General features: G+C 46.3%; 2 protein-coding genes and 2 non-coding genes across 5 annotated transcripts in view; 2 read left to right on the plus strand and 2 right to left on the minus strand.

Annotated features, from left to right (window-relative positions):
- SRR (serine racemase) overlaps window positions 1-14,267 on the minus strand; it is a 34,489-nt gene extending 20,222 nt beyond the window's left edge. For both annotated transcript variants that reach the window (XM_049782611.1, XM_049782603.1), the window contains exon 1: window positions 14,226-14,267. The gene's annotated coding sequence lies outside the window, so the exon portion shown is untranslated. The remainder of the gene's footprint in view (window positions 1-14,225) is intronic.
- On the plus strand, window positions 3,159-3,261 carry LOC126028696 (U6 spliceosomal RNA). The gene has a single exon (XR_007502460.1). It is a non-coding gene; the product is annotated as a U6 spliceosomal RNA (small nuclear RNA).
- On the minus strand, window positions 6,970-7,076 carry LOC125997167 (U6 spliceosomal RNA). Its single transcript, XR_007491638.1, has one exon. It is a non-coding gene; the product is annotated as a U6 spliceosomal RNA (small nuclear RNA).
- Window positions 14,268-14,517: 250 nt separating the features above from the next.
- Window positions 14,518-15,736, plus strand: part of SMG6 (SMG6 nonsense mediated mRNA decay factor) — a 303,380-nt gene continuing 302,161 nt past the window's right edge. Inside the window, exon 1 of the mRNA XM_049782046.1 lies at window positions 14,518-14,662. Coding sequence (XP_049638003.1) covers window positions 14,575-14,662 — 88 coding nt within the window. The 5' untranslated portion in view covers window positions 14,518-14,574. The remainder of the gene's footprint in view (window positions 14,663-15,736) is intronic.

A 15,736-nucleotide genomic window follows, 5' to 3' on the forward strand; every position in this document is an offset into this window, starting at 1 on the left:
TATGAATTTTCCACCTTCTGAATTAATTCAGTCACTTATGTATTTTTAACAAAATCATCAAATTTAAAGCTCAAAATTAATACAAAATTGTACACAGTAATATCTTTGTGTAATTTATTCACTTACAGTCAACACACACTGAACACTTTCTATATGTCAAATACTAGATTGGCTGCAGAGAAAAAGTAAGGTACTTGCTTTGTATGTAGCTGACACTGGTTCAATCCCCAGCACCATATATAGTCTTCCTACCATAAGTGACCTCTGAGAATTAAATCAGGAATAAGCCTTGAACACAGCTAGATGTGGAATAATTCCTCTATATTCTCCCCAAACAAGCCTGTGGTCCAGAGATAGGTCAATGGGCTGAGATTCCCATTGCATACAGTCTCTGAATACCACCAGGAGCAACTCCAAAGTATTAAACCGGGAATAGCCAAAAACACATTAATGTGGCTAAAAATCCAAAACAAAAAACATTATTTTTTTGTTTTTTTTTGTTTTTGGGCCACACCCGTTGACGCTCAGGGGTTACTCCTGGCTGTGTGCTCAAAAATCACTCCTGGCTTGGGAGGACCATATGGGATGCCAGGGGATCGAACTGCGGTCTGTCCTAGGCTACCGCTTACTAGGCAGACACCTTCTAGCACAACCGCTCTGGCCCTGAAAACAAAAAACATTTATCCCTGCTTAGTAGAGTTGTATAATGTGCAATAAATAATCCCAAATATGTTTTACAAATGTTCTTACATTACTTTGGATAATTATTATGATCCATATAATAGGGAATCTTATTCAGATGGGAAGCCTAAGGGAGGCCTCAGGAAGGACCTCAGATGTGTCTGGCTCCTCTCAGTTTGGTGCTGTGAGCTGCTCTTTATGGTTGCTCCAGGGATCATCTGGTAAGGGATCCAGGTTGGATGCAATCCACAGCCTTCAGACCATTAACTATCTCTTCAATAGTAAAATATTACTTTAAAATGTACTGAATTACCATGATATACTGTTACAAAATTATTCATGATTGAAACCACTTGTAAAATTTGAGTAGAGGATGAATAAGCAGAGCAGAGGGTAAGTTTCAAGGATACATCTTTTCTTTTTTTTGGGGGGGGGCCACACCTGGTGATGCTCAGGAGTTACTCCTGGCTATGCGCTCAGAAATAGCTCCTGTCTTGGGAGACCATATGGGATCAAACACAGGTCCATCTTGGGCAGCTGCTTGCAAGGCAAACGCCCTAACGCTGTGTTCTCTCTCTGGCCCCAGGGAGAGATACTTTTGCTGCTGCTGTTGTCGTTTGTTTGTTTCTGGGTGCATACCCAGCAGTGTTCAGGGCTCTGTAATCAGGGATCACACATAGCAGTGCTTAGACAAACATTTGTGGTGCCAGGGGATGGAAACCTAGGTTTGAAACATCCAAAATAAGCACTACTGTACTCTCTGGCCCAGAAACTAACACATATAAATACTTTAAGGGGATTGTTTTAAAAGTTTCATATAGAGAGACTAACATATATAAAGGTTTTCAGGAGAAAAAAAAGCTTGGAATAATTTAGAATCTAAAAGGTCAGTGTGGGGCCTGAATGATAGCAAAGCAGTAGGGTGTTTGCTTTGCACGCAGCTGACCCAGGACGAACTTCAGTTGGAACCCCAGCATCTCATATGGTTCCCCTCATCAGGAATGGTTTCTTTTTTTTTTTTTTTGGTTTTTGGGCCACACCCGGTAACGCTCAGGAGTTACTCCTGGCTATGCGCTCAGAAGTTGCTCCTGGCTTGGGGGACCATATGGGATGCCGGGGGATCGAACCGCGGTCCGTCTAAGGCTAGCGCAGGCAAGGCAGACACCTTACCTTTAGCGCCACCGCCGGGCCCCCAGGAATGTTTTCTGAGCGCAAAGCCAGGAGTAACCCGAGTGTCACTGGGTGTGACACCCCCCAATAAAAAGGTCAATGCGGGTAAAAATAGTATCAAATGAGAATTGATAGGAGAGTGAAGTTGGCAGTGACCAGATATTCAGGGACCATGACAAATAGATTTTGTGTCCATTTTTTGTCATATTCAGCTGTATTCAGGGACGCCTCTAGCTTTGTGCTCGAGGGAGTCCTGGTGTTGCTACAGAATCCTGTGGTGCCTGTTACTAAACCTGCAAAATGTGCCTTTAGCTGTTTGTATTCTCTCTGGATCATGACTTTTTTTTCTTTTTTGGGTCACACCCGGCAGTGCTCAGGGGTTACTCCTGGCTCTATGCTCAGAAATTGCTCTTGGCAGGCTAGGGGGACCATGTGGGAGGCCAGGATTTGAATCAATGTCCTTCTGCATGCAAGGAAAATGCCCTAACTTCAGGCTATCTCTTTGGCCCCTTTGGCCATTTTTCTTTGGGTGACTATGTGGTGATTTGGGTGACTTTCAATGGTTGGTGCTTAGGGACTTTTCGTAGTTCATTGCTCAGCAGTGACTTTAGAGGATCAAATGTTCTATTTGTTTGCTTCTGGGTCACTCCCAGTGCTGCTCAGGAGCCATTCCTGGCAGTGCTCTGGGGACCATATGGGATGCTGGGCAAGGCAAATACCTTACCTGTTGTGCTATTGCTCCTGCCCAAGATCATATGTACTGTTAGGGATTGAATGACTCATGTAAGATAAATGCCTTACTTCCTGTATTATCTTCCTGCCTCCTAGATTTTTTTTTTTTCTTAAGAGCAATGGAAGGCTGGGGCCAGTTCAATAGCACATCAGGTAGGGTGTTTGCCTTGCATGCACCAGACCTGGATTCGATCCCTGGCATCCCATGAGGTCCCTGAGCCTGCCAGGAGTATTTCTGAGCACATTGCCAGAAGTAATCCGAACACCTCTGGGTGTGGCCCAAAAACAAACGAACAAAAAAAAAACAAAACAAGACTTTTGTATGTAGCTGATCTTAGTTCAAATTCATAGCACCACATAAGGCCAAGCAATGCTAGGAGCAACCTAGAATAAGAGAGGGGGAATTAGCCCCTCATCAAGGCCATCTGTGGTCCAAATGCCAAGTAAACAAACTAAAAATCCAAGACCCAAAGCCCATAATGCAACCTAAACCCACAATGACAGGTCTGATACTTGTTTTACATACATGAACCCAAACCCCATCCCCAAACCAACCCAAAAATACTCTCATAAATACATACTACCTTATAAATATTAAGATTCTGCTATTATCAGAGAAGATTAGCATGGCCCCTGCACAAGGATGACACGCAAATTCGTAAAACATTCCATATTTTTTGGAAAAAAAAAAAGATTCTGATATTACAAAGTTTTTAGGGGCAAGATAAAACAGCAGGTTAGTTATTTACCTTCCACACAGCTGACCTGAATTTGATCTCTAGCACTCTCTATGACCCCCGGAGCTTACCAGGAATGATCCTGAGTGCAGAGCCAGAAACCCTGAGAATTTTAAAAGTTTGGGTGTTATCTAAAGAAGGAATGTAGAGAAAATAGAATGAATTTCGGTGAACTTTATGCACTCTTGGTACACGTGGTAGAAATATAAAGTAGATACAATTACTAATTTTTTTTTTTTTTGGTTTTTGGGTCACATCCAGCAGTGCTCAGGGGTTACTCCTGGCTCTAGGCTTAGAAATCACTCCTGACAGGCTCGGGGGACCAAATGGGATGCTGGGAATTGAGCCACTGTCCTTCTGCATGCAAGGTAAACACCCTGTCTCCATGCTATTTCTCCGGCCCCAATTACTATTTTTTTTGACAGGGGTGGGGGAATGGGAGGCCACACTGGCAGGGCTCAGGGGGAACATAAGGGGTGCTGGGGAAATGAACCTGGATTGGTTGCATGTAAAGCAAGTGCTCTACCCCCCTATACTATCTCTCCAGCTCCATTGTAGTTACTATTGAAAATAGTATGGACCCGGAGAAATAGCACAGCAGCATTTGCCTTGCAAGCAGCCGATCCAGGACCTAAGGTGGTTGGTTCGAATCCCGGTGTCCCATATGGTCCCCTGTGCCTGCCAGGAGCTATTTCTGAGCAGACAGCCAGAAGTCACCCCCTGAGCACTGCCGGGTGTGGCCCAAAAACAAAAACAAAAAAAAAGAAAATAGTATGGAAATTCCTCCAAAGAATCAAATATAAAATGAGTGACCCAGAAAGTCTATTTCTGGATTATGTATGTTGAGAGCTGTGTTTCAAGAATATATTTGAGTATTATGATTATAGCATTAGTTACAATAGCGAAAAGGTGGAAGAAACCCAAGGAATTATTGACAGATGGATAAAGAAAAAGTACACATACACAATGAGTATTATTCAGCCTAAAGGTAAAGGGAATTCTGATACATACTAAAATAATGTGGATACTCTTATTTTTTGGGGGAAGGTCATACACACTAGTGCTAGGAGCTTCTGATGATACTAGGGTGTGTCAAACATGAGGCTCCCGGGGCCGGTGCGGAGGCGCTAGAGGTAAGGTGTCTGCCTTGCCAGCGCTAGCCTAGGACGAACAGCAATTCGATCCCCCAGCGTCCCATATGGTCTCCCAGGCCAGGAGCGACTTCTGAGCGCATAGCGAGGAGTAACCCTGAGTGTCACCGGGTGTGGCCCAAAAATAAAAAACAAACAAAAAAAACCCATGAGGCTCCCACAGGTAAAGCATGTTCCAGGTGTCTGAACCCTCTCTCTGGCCTTTCCATGCTCTTCAACGTTTCTTTTTCTTTCTTTTTTTTTTTTTTTTTTGTTTTTTGTTTTTGGGTCACACCCGGCGGTGCTCAGGGGTTACTCCTGGCTGTTTGCTGAGAAATAGCTCCTGGCAGGCACGGGGAACCATATGGGACACCGGGATTCGAACCAACCACCTTTGGTCCTGGATCGGCTGCTTGCAAGGCAAACACCGCTGTGCTATCTCTCAGGGCCCTCTTCAACATTTCTCAACCAGAAGTCATATGGCCCTGCTATGGGCCTCAGAGTATTCCAAGGGGTCACAGATAAAGAATTATGTAAATAGGTGACCAGAGTGAAAGAACAGTAGTAAGGCATTTGCTTTGCACACAGCCAACCTGGAATGAACCTGGGTTCGAACCCCAGAATCCCATATGGTCCCCTGAACATACCAGGAACCATTTCTGAGTGCAAAGCCAGGAGTAACCCTTGAGCACCTCTGGGTGTGGTTCTCAAAAATTATGTAAAGAGTGAGTTACAGCAGCAGAAGATAAGGGAATAACCACTAGGACAGGGAATCATAGGAAGGAAAATGGTTGGAAGAGGGCCACAGTCAAAAAAGGTTGAGCAAACATTGCTTTTGTCTAGAGAATATTAGACTAAATGATTTTTTTTTTTTGCTTGTTTTTTGGGCCACACCCGGTGACGCTCAGCTCTGCGCTCATAAGTCGCTCCTGGCTTGGGGGACCATATGGGATGCCAGGGGATTGAACCGCAGTCCATCCTAGGCTAGCGCTGGCAAGGCAGACACCTTACCTCTAGTGCCACCGCGCCAGCCCCTAGACTAAATGATTTAAGCCAATTACAATAAAAGAAAAGTACTACATGGTTTTACTTATACTGTCATGAGACAAAAATGGAGGTTACTTGATGGGTCTAGTTTTAGTTTTTTTTGGTTTGTTTTTTAATTTTTGGGTCACATCCAACAGTGCTTAGGGATTACTCCTGGCTCCATGCTCAGAAATCACTCCTGGCAGGCTCAGGGACCATATGGGATGCCAGGATTTGAAACAATAACCTTCTGCATGCAAGGCAAATGCCTTACCTTCATGCTATCTCTCTGTCCCCTAGTTTTAGCTTTGCAAAGTTCTAGAGACTAGTTACACAACAATGTGAATGTGCTTAACACCATTAAACACCACTTAAATCTCAGCAAATTACAAAAGGTCGTTTTATTCTAGTAGTGCTCTTTTACAAGTCTGTATATAGAAATTTTTGGTTTGTTGGGGCCAGACGAGATGCAGTGGCAGGGTGTGTGCCCAGCATGTGGCTGACCCAGGATGGACCTCAGTTCAATCCCTGGCATCCCATATGGTCCCCCACGACAGGAGCGATTTCTGAGCACATAGCCAGGAATAACCCCTGAGCATTACCGGGTGTGGCCCAAAAACAAAAAACAAAAAAAAAGAAAAGAAAATTTTGGTTTGTCTTTTAGGTCATGTCCAGCGATGTTCATCGGTTACTTCTGGTGGTCCTTGAATATGGATGCTGGGATTGAACCTGGGTTGGCTGCATGCGAGTCAAACACCCTATTCACTGTGATATCGCTCCGGCCTGTTTTTTTTTTTTTTTTCTCAGAAGTACTCACCTATATTGTACAAAGTTTCACGACTCAGGCCTTACTTCTGATTCTATGGTTAGGGACCACATCTAGCAATTTTTCAGGGGACCATATTAATAGTGCTGGAATTTGAACCATTGTTGCAGCTGCAGTCTATGCAAGTCAAATGGCTTAATTTCAGGGGCGATTTTTGGCTCTATGGTCAGGAGTGGCACCTGGCAATGTTCAGGGGACCATTTCTGAGATCAGATATTCAAACTATTGTAGTGTATGCAAACACCCCTTTTACAATCTCTCCAGACTGCATATTTTTAAATTTTATTTTATTTTTTTTTGGTTTTTGGGTCACACCCGGCTGTGCTCAGGGGTTACTCCTGGCTGTCTGCTCAGAAATAGCTCCTGGCAGGCACGGGGGACCATATGGGACACCGGGATTCGAACCAACCACCTTTGGTCCTGGATCGGCTGCTTGCAAGGCAAACACCTCTGTGCTATCTCTCCGGGCCCTATTTTATTTATTTATTTTGTTTTTTGAGTCACACCCAGCAGTGCTCAAGGGTTACTCCTGGTTCTGCACTCAGAAATCACTCCTGGCAGGCTTGGGGACCACATGGGATGCCGGGGATCAAACCCGGCTTGGGCACATCCAAGGCAAACAGTCTACTCACTGTGCTATTGCTCCAGTCCATCATTTTTTTTTTTCTTAAATATGGAACGCTTCATGAATTTGCGTGTCATCCTTGCGCAGGGGCCATGCTAATCTTCTCTGTTTCATTCCAATTTTAGTATATGTGCTGCCAAAGCGAGCACCATCATTATTTTTTTTTTGGGGGGAGGTTTGGTTCACGCCCGGCAGTGCTCAGGAGTGACTCCTGGCTCCATGCTCAGAAATCTCTCCTGGTAGATGTGGGGGACCATATGGAATGCCAGGATTCGAACCAATGACCTGCAAGAAAGGCAAATGCTGGGGCCCGGAGAGATAGCACAGCGGGCGTTTGCCTTGCAAGCAGCCGATCCAGGACCAAAGGTGGTTGGTTCGAATCCCGGTGTCCCATATGGTCCCCTGTGCCTGCCAGGAGCTATTTCTGAGCAGCCAGGAGTAACCCCTGAGCACCGCCAGTGTGACCCAAAAAACAAACAAACAAAAAAAATAAAGAAAGGCAAATGCCTTACCTCCATGCTATCTCTCCGGCCCCCATTTTTTTTAGATATGTTTTGTTTATAATGTGGTGTGGTATCAGGGATTGAATATAGAGTTTGTAGATACAAAACATGTATGTATATTCCTGACCCCATACATTTTATGTTATGTGTATTTTACTACAATTAAAAAAGATAATAGGGTTGGGATGTACATCAGTGGTAGAGTGCATATCTTGTATGAATAAAGCCAATTTTTAGCATTCAATTTTTAGCATTGTAAAAAATAAATAAATAAATAAATAACAATTAAAAACACAACAAATGGAGTCTATTGATTATGATTGTTGATTACAAGAGACAGACCCCCAACATGAACTGGTTTGGCACGAGACAAGAGTGATGAATTTCACTGGCTCATGGAAACCAAGGATAGATGACCCAAAGAAAAGGCAAGAATAAGGAGTTTCAGGAAAAATTAGAACCAGTGTCTTGAGTTTCCAGGGTTTTCTTGATTCTCACCTCTGCTGCTTTCAGCATGATGGCTTCAATTTTTTCATTGTAGATCAGCTGTTTTCACTTGGCAGGGCAGGTGGCTGTTGACAGCTCCTATATTTTACATTTTTATGGCTTCCATACTTGAAAAAGATTTTCTCAGTTTTAGTTTAAAAAATCTGATTAGCCTCGGCTGGATCAGGATCAGTGATTAAATATGAGGACATTTAAGACAATAATATACAACAGTTAGTTTTTACAGAAATATTGAAAACAATGATTTCTATTACACAATTCAATTATGTACATTTAAAGCACAAATATACACAGAACAATACTATACATTTTTCAAAGATAATCTATCTCTAAGAACATATATATGAAATATTGGAGAAGTGGCTACCATTTCACCAGTTGAGCTACTGAAAGGACAGAATGAGAATTGTAATGAATGGGAAATAAGATAAACTGAGAAAGCTCTTGTGGCAGTGTGAATCACACAGTATAACTGCCTTAAATCTTAACATAGAAGGAAAATAGGAGCAAACAAAGCAAGTGTTAGAAAAGAGAAATAAGGGGCCAGAGAGATAGCATGGAGGTAGAGCATTTGCCTTGCATGCAGAAGGATAGTGGTTCAAATCCTGGCATCCCATACGGTCTCCAGAGCCTGCCAGGAGCGATTTTTTAGTGTAGAGCAGGAGTAACCCCTGAGTGCTGCCAGGTGTGACCCAAAAACCAAAAACCAAAAAAAAAAAAAAAAGAGAGAAATAAGCGGGAATTTAGGGATAGTACAGCAGGTTGGGTGCTTTCCTTGCATGTGGCTAACCTGGGTTCAATTCCTGACTATATGGCAAACCATGTAGACCCCTGAGGAGAAATTTCTGAGTGCAGAGCAAGAAGTAACTCTTTTTTTTTTTTTTTTGGTTTTTGGGTCACACCCGGTGGTGCTCAGGGGTTACTCCTGGCTGTCTGCTCAGAAATAGCTCCTGGCAGGCACGGGGGACCATATGGGACACCAGGATTCGAACCAACCACCTTTGGTCCTAGATCAGCTGCTTGCAAGGCAAACACTGCTGTGCTATCTCTCCGGGCCCAAGAAGTAACTCTTGAGCATCACTATTGAGTGGCCCCAAAAAAAAAAATGAATTTGAGAAAAAAAAAATGAAAAGGCAGGTGAAGAAACTAGTACACTAGGAGAAAACTCTTAAGGATTGGTGTGCTAGTTTGAATTGCTTATGAGATATATCCTGAAAGATGTCTTTTATATTCAGAAATGTACCTTTTTTGGGGCTGGGAAGGTGGCACTAGAGGTAAGGTGTCTGCCTTGCAAGCGCTAGCCAAGGAAGGACCACGGTTCGATCCCCCCGGCCTCCCATATGGTTCCCCAAGCCAGGGGCGATTTCTGAGCGCAGAGCCAGGAGTAACCCCTGAGCGTCAAATGGGTGTGGCCCAAAAAACAAAAGAAAAAAAAAAGAAATGTACCTTTTCCTTTATTTTGGGGTAGGGGTTTGGAAAAACCAGGAAAAACTGAGGAGTAACTCCTGGTAGTACTCAGGGGCCATATACAGTGCTGGGGATAGAACAAGGGTTAGTCATAGTCAAAGACAAGGGCCTTAATCCTTGTCTTCAGTCTAATCTCTGCAGGTTCTAATTTCTCCAGCCCTCAAGTGTGCCTATTTAATTAATTAATTAATTTTTTTTTTTTGTTTTTGGGCCACACCCGGTAACGCTCAGGGGTTACTCCTGGCTATGCGCTCAGAAGTTGCTCCTGGCTTGGGGGACCATATGGGACGCCGGGGGATCGAACCGCGGTCCGTCCAAGGCTAGCGCAGGCAAGGCAGGCACCTTACCTCTTGCGCCACCGCCCGGCCCCTTAATTAATTAATTTTTTGTTTTGGGGCTACATCCAGCAGCTCAGGAATTACTTCTGGCTGGTTTGGGGGATCATATAGGGTGCTGCAAATTGAACCTGGATTGTCTGCATGCAAGGCAAACTTTGCCCTACCCACTGAAATATGGCTCTGGCCCCAACTATGTACATTTTAGTTTAAAAATAAATTTTTTTTTTTTTGGCCACACTTGGTGTTCAAAGGTTTCTCCTGGTTCTGCACTCTGGAATCACTCATTGCTGCGCTTGGGTGACCATTTGGGTTGCGGGGAATCAACCCTGGGTTGGACATGTACAAAGCAAGAACCCTACCAGCTGTATTATTGTTCTAGCGCCCCAAATGCATCTATTTTACTATTGTTCTGGCTCCCTATTTTTTTCTTTTTTTGTGCCATAACGAGTCATGCTCTGGGGTTACTCCTGGGTCTGTATTCAGGAATCACTCTTGGTGGTGCACAGGGGACCATATGGACCATATGGGATTAAGTATGGGTTAGTCACATGTAAGGCAAGTGCTCTATTCACTGTAATGTGTCTATTTTAATGTTTTATTTTTATTTAATGTCTATTTCTGAATGAGTTCTTAATTTTATATTATTTTATTTTTTGTTCCTAATTGTTGATTTTTTTAATTTTTTTTTTTTTTTTGTAGTTTTTGGGTCACACCCAGCAGTGCTCAGGGGTTATTCCTGGCTCCAGGCTCAGAAATTGCTCCTGGCAGGCACGGGGGACCATATGGGGTGCAGGGATTTGAACCGATGACCTCCTGCATGAAAGGCAAACGCCTTACCTCCATGCTATCTCTCCGGCCCCTTTAATTTTAATTTCCATTTTATTTTGTATATTTGTTGGTTTGTGCTACCCCATTATTTGATTTTTATTATTACATTTTGGTTTTGAGGCCCATCTGGCAGTGTCAGGGATTATATATGGCGTTAGGAATAGAGCTCATGTAAATTTCATGCAAGGCAAGCTTTCCAACTGTTGTATTATTTCTTTGGCTAAATTCTTATACTTTTAGGGTAATAAAGACACTCAAGGCTAAAAGTCATACTTTTTTTGTTATTGTTTGTTATTTATTATTATTATTTGTTATTATATATGTTATTATTATATTATTAGATTATATATTATTATTTATTGTTATTATCAGTGGTTCCTCTTGGCTCTGTACTCAGGAATCACTCCTGGTATGCTTGGGAGACCATATGGGATGGGAACCATATGAGATACTGGGGACTGAGCCCAGGCCGGGTATATGCAAGGCAAACACCCTACTTACTATATTATATTTCAAGTTTCTACCAATTATACTCTAAGTATAGCTTTAATTATATTCCATTGGTTTTACTACATAATTTTTGGGGCTTCAGGGGTTTTGGGCCACACCTGACGATACTTAAGTACCCTAACTGCTGTATCATCACCCTGGACTCTAAGACTGGTGTTTTAAAAAAATGTCAAAGTGCAGGGCTGGAGCGGTGGTGTTAGAGGTAAGGCATCTGTCTTGCAAGCACTAGCCTAGGATAAACCGTGGTTTGATCCCCAGCATCCCATATGGTCCCCCCAAGCCAGGAGGGATTTCTAAGCGCATAGCCAGGAATAACCCCTGAGTGCTAATAGGTGTGGCCCCCCAGAAAAAAACACTATAAAAAATATGTCAAAGTGGGCTGGAGTGATAGCACAGCAGTAGGATGTTTGCCTTGCATGCTGCCGACTCAGGAAGGACTCAGGTTTGATCCCCAACATCCCATATGGTTCCTTGAGCCTGCCAGGAGCAATCCTTGAGCGACACCAGCTGTGGCCCAAAACCAAAAAGAAACCAACAAACCAAAAGTCAAAGTATGGAGGCTGGAGATATAGCATAGTGGGTACGGTGCTTGCCTTGCATTCCATCCCTGGCATCCCATATGGCACACTGAGCACTGGAGTGACTCCACAGTACAAAGCCAGGTACAACCCCTGAGCACAACTACATATGGCTCGAAACAAACAAACAAAAATGTTAAACAAAAAATGTTAAAAAAAATGTTGAAAAGAGAATTCAACAGGCTGAGCACATTCTTTGAATGTAGTATGCACACAACTTCTGTGTAAATGTCCAGACTGCTGGATTTGACCTTCCTAAACCAAAACACCAAAACATTCAAAGTTTTAATTTGTGGTTATTTATTTATTTTTTTGGTTTTCAGGTTACACCTGGCAGTGCTCAGGGGTTAGTCCAAGCTCCATACTCAGAAATCGCTCCTGGCAGGCTCGGGGACCATATGGGATGCCGGGATTCGAACCACCATCCTTCTGCATGCAAGGCAAATGTCTTACCTCCATGCTATCTCTCCGGCCCCTGTGGTTATTTGAGGGGGGCCACAGTGCTCAGGAAATGACATATGGTACTAAGGATTAAATTCCAATGGTGCATAAAAATAAGGTAAGCACCCTAACAGCTGCACTATCTCTCAGGCCATGTGGTTATTCATTTCTAGCTTAATTATTTTGTGCTCTGATAAGTGACATGAACAGTTTTTGTTCTTTTTTTCTTACGACCATACCCAATGTGCTAAGGGCTTCTTACTCCTGATTCTGAGATCAGAGGACCATATATGAGGTGCTGAAGATCAAATCCTGAAGATCAATCCAGTGGCATTTAAGGCAAACACCCTATCTATATACATATACTAATGCCTATTGCTCAAGCTCCAACTCTCTTTATTTTGTGGGCCACACACAGCGTCATTCTATGTCTGGCTCTACACTCAGAAGTCACTCCTGGCAGGCTCCGGGGACTATCTGGGGGATCCTGGGGGATCCCAGGGAATCAAAACCGGGTCAGCTGTGTGCAAGACAAATGCCCCATCGTTGCGGTATCGCTTCAGCTCCTGTTTTGATTTTTTTTTTGGGTCACACCTGGCAGCGCTCAGGGGTTACTTCTGACTCTACGCTCAGAAATCGCCCCTGGCAGGCTCGGGGGACCATGTGGGATGCTAGGATTCGAATCACCGTCCTGCATGCAAGGCAAATGCCTTACATCCATGCTATCGCTCCGGCCCCTGTTTTGATTTTTTAATGTTCAATCCATAGATTTTAAAAATAATATATTTAAAAAGCTGTGATTTACAAAGTCACCGATAGTTAAACTTTAGATATAGAATATTTCTTTTTTTAAATATTTTTTAGTTTTTTGTGTCATACCCAGTAGTGTTCAAGGGGTTACTCCTGTCCGTGCACTCAGAAATCACCGCTGGCAGGCTCGGGGGACCCTATGGGATGCCAGGATTCGAATTACCATCTGTCCTGGATCAGCTGCGTGCAAGGCAAACCCTACCGCTGTTATCTCGCCGGTCCTAGGTTTAGAATATTTCAACACAGATCCCACCACCCGTGTTCCTACCCATGCCCATCACCCCCCCATCTTCCTCTTCGTTCCCCCAAGACTGCCCTGTGCCCTGATGAACGACTTACTCTTCCTTTGAACTGGTAAGTGGACTCGATCTCCCCTCCCTTTGCTTATTAACCTGCCGCTGAGGTGTCTGTCACACAACAGACCCTGAACGAGTCTCCAGAGCTTCTCAGAAGCTCCAGATCAGACTACGAAACTGTCGGCTCTTTGGTTGGGGGGTTTGGCCCAAAGACCCCACTAGGCTGAGGCGGTGGAGGCCGTGGGGAGGAGGAGAGGGTTTTCCCTAGGGCTGAACACGAAGTCCAACGACCCGTCTTAGGTTCCAGGAACGCTTCCAAAAGTCGGGAAGCAGCCACCTGAGGTCCTGAGCAGTCCGGTGCAATAAATCATTTCCCCCAGGAGCCAAAGTGGACCCCGAAATTCGAACTAGAACGCCTCCAGATTCACTTCCACACGACTCCCCCCCCTCTTTTCCTCAGCAAGACCCAACTGCACTCGATTAAAAAAGAAAGGAAAAAAAAAAAAAGCCCGAAGATGCAATTTGCTTTAAGGGTTCGCATCCTCGCATCACTGGGGGGGGGGGGAAGCAATTCTCTACCGTTCTTCGGGTTCCTTCTTTGTTTGTTTTTTTTTGGGGGGGCCACACCCGGCGTTGCTCAGGGGTTCCTCCTGGCTGTCTGCTCAGAAATAGCTCCTGGCAGGCACGGGGGACCCTATGGGACGCCGGGATTCAAACCAATGACCTTTGGTCCTGGATCGGCTGCTTGCAAGGCAAACGCCGCTGTGCTATCTCTCCGGGCCCTCGGGTTCCTTCTTAACTCGGTTGTTGTTAATTAAGCCATCCAACTAAAGTGACAACCTGGGGGCTTTCCGGCCGAAAGAAAGCGTCGGGTACTAGGCCGGCCTGCGAGGGAGAGAGGGGGACCCCGGCCTAAAATGACGCTGGGCGTCTCCTCTAATTGAGCCTCAGTCCGCCCGCCTGCCCCGGCTTGGCCTTGCCTGGCCTTGCCCCGCCTGGCCCGGCCCGGCCCGAGCTCACCTTCTGGGTGCCGAGCCTCCAGCTCGGTCCAGCCGCAGCTCACCTAGCCCGACCGCACTCCGTCTGCGCACGCGCAGCGCCCGCCTCCGCCCAGCCTCGCGCTCCGGTCTCCAGAGGCCGAGCGTGCGTTTGCGCGGCGCGCGTCTTTTTTTATCCCAGCGCGGCCACCGTCGTCGGAGGCGGCAAGGCGGGAGGGGGCGGGGAGGAGCGGGGCAGGGAAGGGAAGCGGCGGTGGGAGGCGCCGAGGAGCGCGCACCGCCCGCCCGCCCGCCCGTCGGTCCGTCGCGTTTCCTGGCTGCGCGCGGTGGCGGCCGAGTCGCTCGCCGCGGCCGGAGCCGGAGCCGCGAAGATGGCGGAGGGGCTGGAGCGGGTCCGGATCTCCGCGTCGGAGCTGCGAGGGATCCTGGCCACCCTGACGCCTCAGGCCGGGGCCAGAGGTGAGCGAGGGAGTCGCGCCGCCCCGCGCCTGGGCCGGGCCGGGCCGGGCCTGCCGGGACCCGCCTCCCTCGCCCTCGCCCCTCCGCCTCCGCCTCCTCCAGGCGGTCGGCCCCGCGGCGGCACTTGGGGGTGTCGGCGGGCCGGAGGAGCGGCCGGAGCGGCCCCGAAGCCTCCCCGAGGGCTGCTGGCGCCTGCGGGCTTCCCTTGCCTGGTGCCTGTTCGAACTCGGGAAATCCTGGCGAGTTCATCAGCGCATTTTTGGAGGTTGCTTTATTCGGGTATCCCTGGCTTCGACACAGATCCAGGCACTTTTCGGGGGTTGCTTTATTCAGGTGTGCCTGGGTTCGAATCGAGGCGAGTCCCTCGGTGCATTTTTTTTTTTTTTTGGGAGATTTGCTTTATTCGGGTATCCCTGGGTTGTACAAAAACCCAGGCGAGTCCATCAGTGCACTTTTGGGGGGTCGCTTTATTCAGGCAAGCCTGGGTTTTGGAAGCAACCCTCCAAAAAAATGTACTGATTGACTCTTCTCCATTTTTTGAATAAAGCAACCTCCAAAAATTCGCCTCGATTTTCGGAGTTCTCACATGCCATGCCCCTCGGTGAGAACCAGCCCGAGGACTGTTCCCCCTTGCTCTAGTGCTGCTCCCCGATTAGCCCTCTGGACCGACTACTGGACTGACTACTACTCCCCCTGGAAATCCGTGGGTCTGGCGGAGGTCTTCACTCACCTCCAGGTCTCCCCCGCCGTCTCTCGAGCCCACCTTGGGGCTGAGAAGAAGAGGGGGGAAAGCAGGCGCTAGGACACTTTGGGGAGACCAACTGGCTGACACCCCACACACACTCCCCAAGTAGCCTCGAAGGTTGTGCCTCTAGCTGTGCTGAGGGCTCCGGGACCTCAGCTCACTCACTCCTCCTTGTTCAGCTCTAGTGTGTGTGCATGGGAGGAGTGCTCATCAGGATGCTCTTCTACCTGCGACTTGGGGTCTCTTTCTGCAGCTTTCCCAACCTGGAGAACTCTGCGAAGGATTCTAGGGCCTTCCTCCCGTCTCCTTTCGTTAGGCGCTGGAGTTAG

This window comes from Suncus etruscus, chromosome 1 (assembly GCF_024139225.1).
Source record: "Suncus etruscus isolate mSunEtr1 chromosome 1, mSunEtr1.pri.cur, whole genome shotgun sequence".
NCBI classification, from domain to species: Eukaryota; Metazoa; Chordata; class Mammalia; order Eulipotyphla; family Soricidae; genus Suncus; species Suncus etruscus.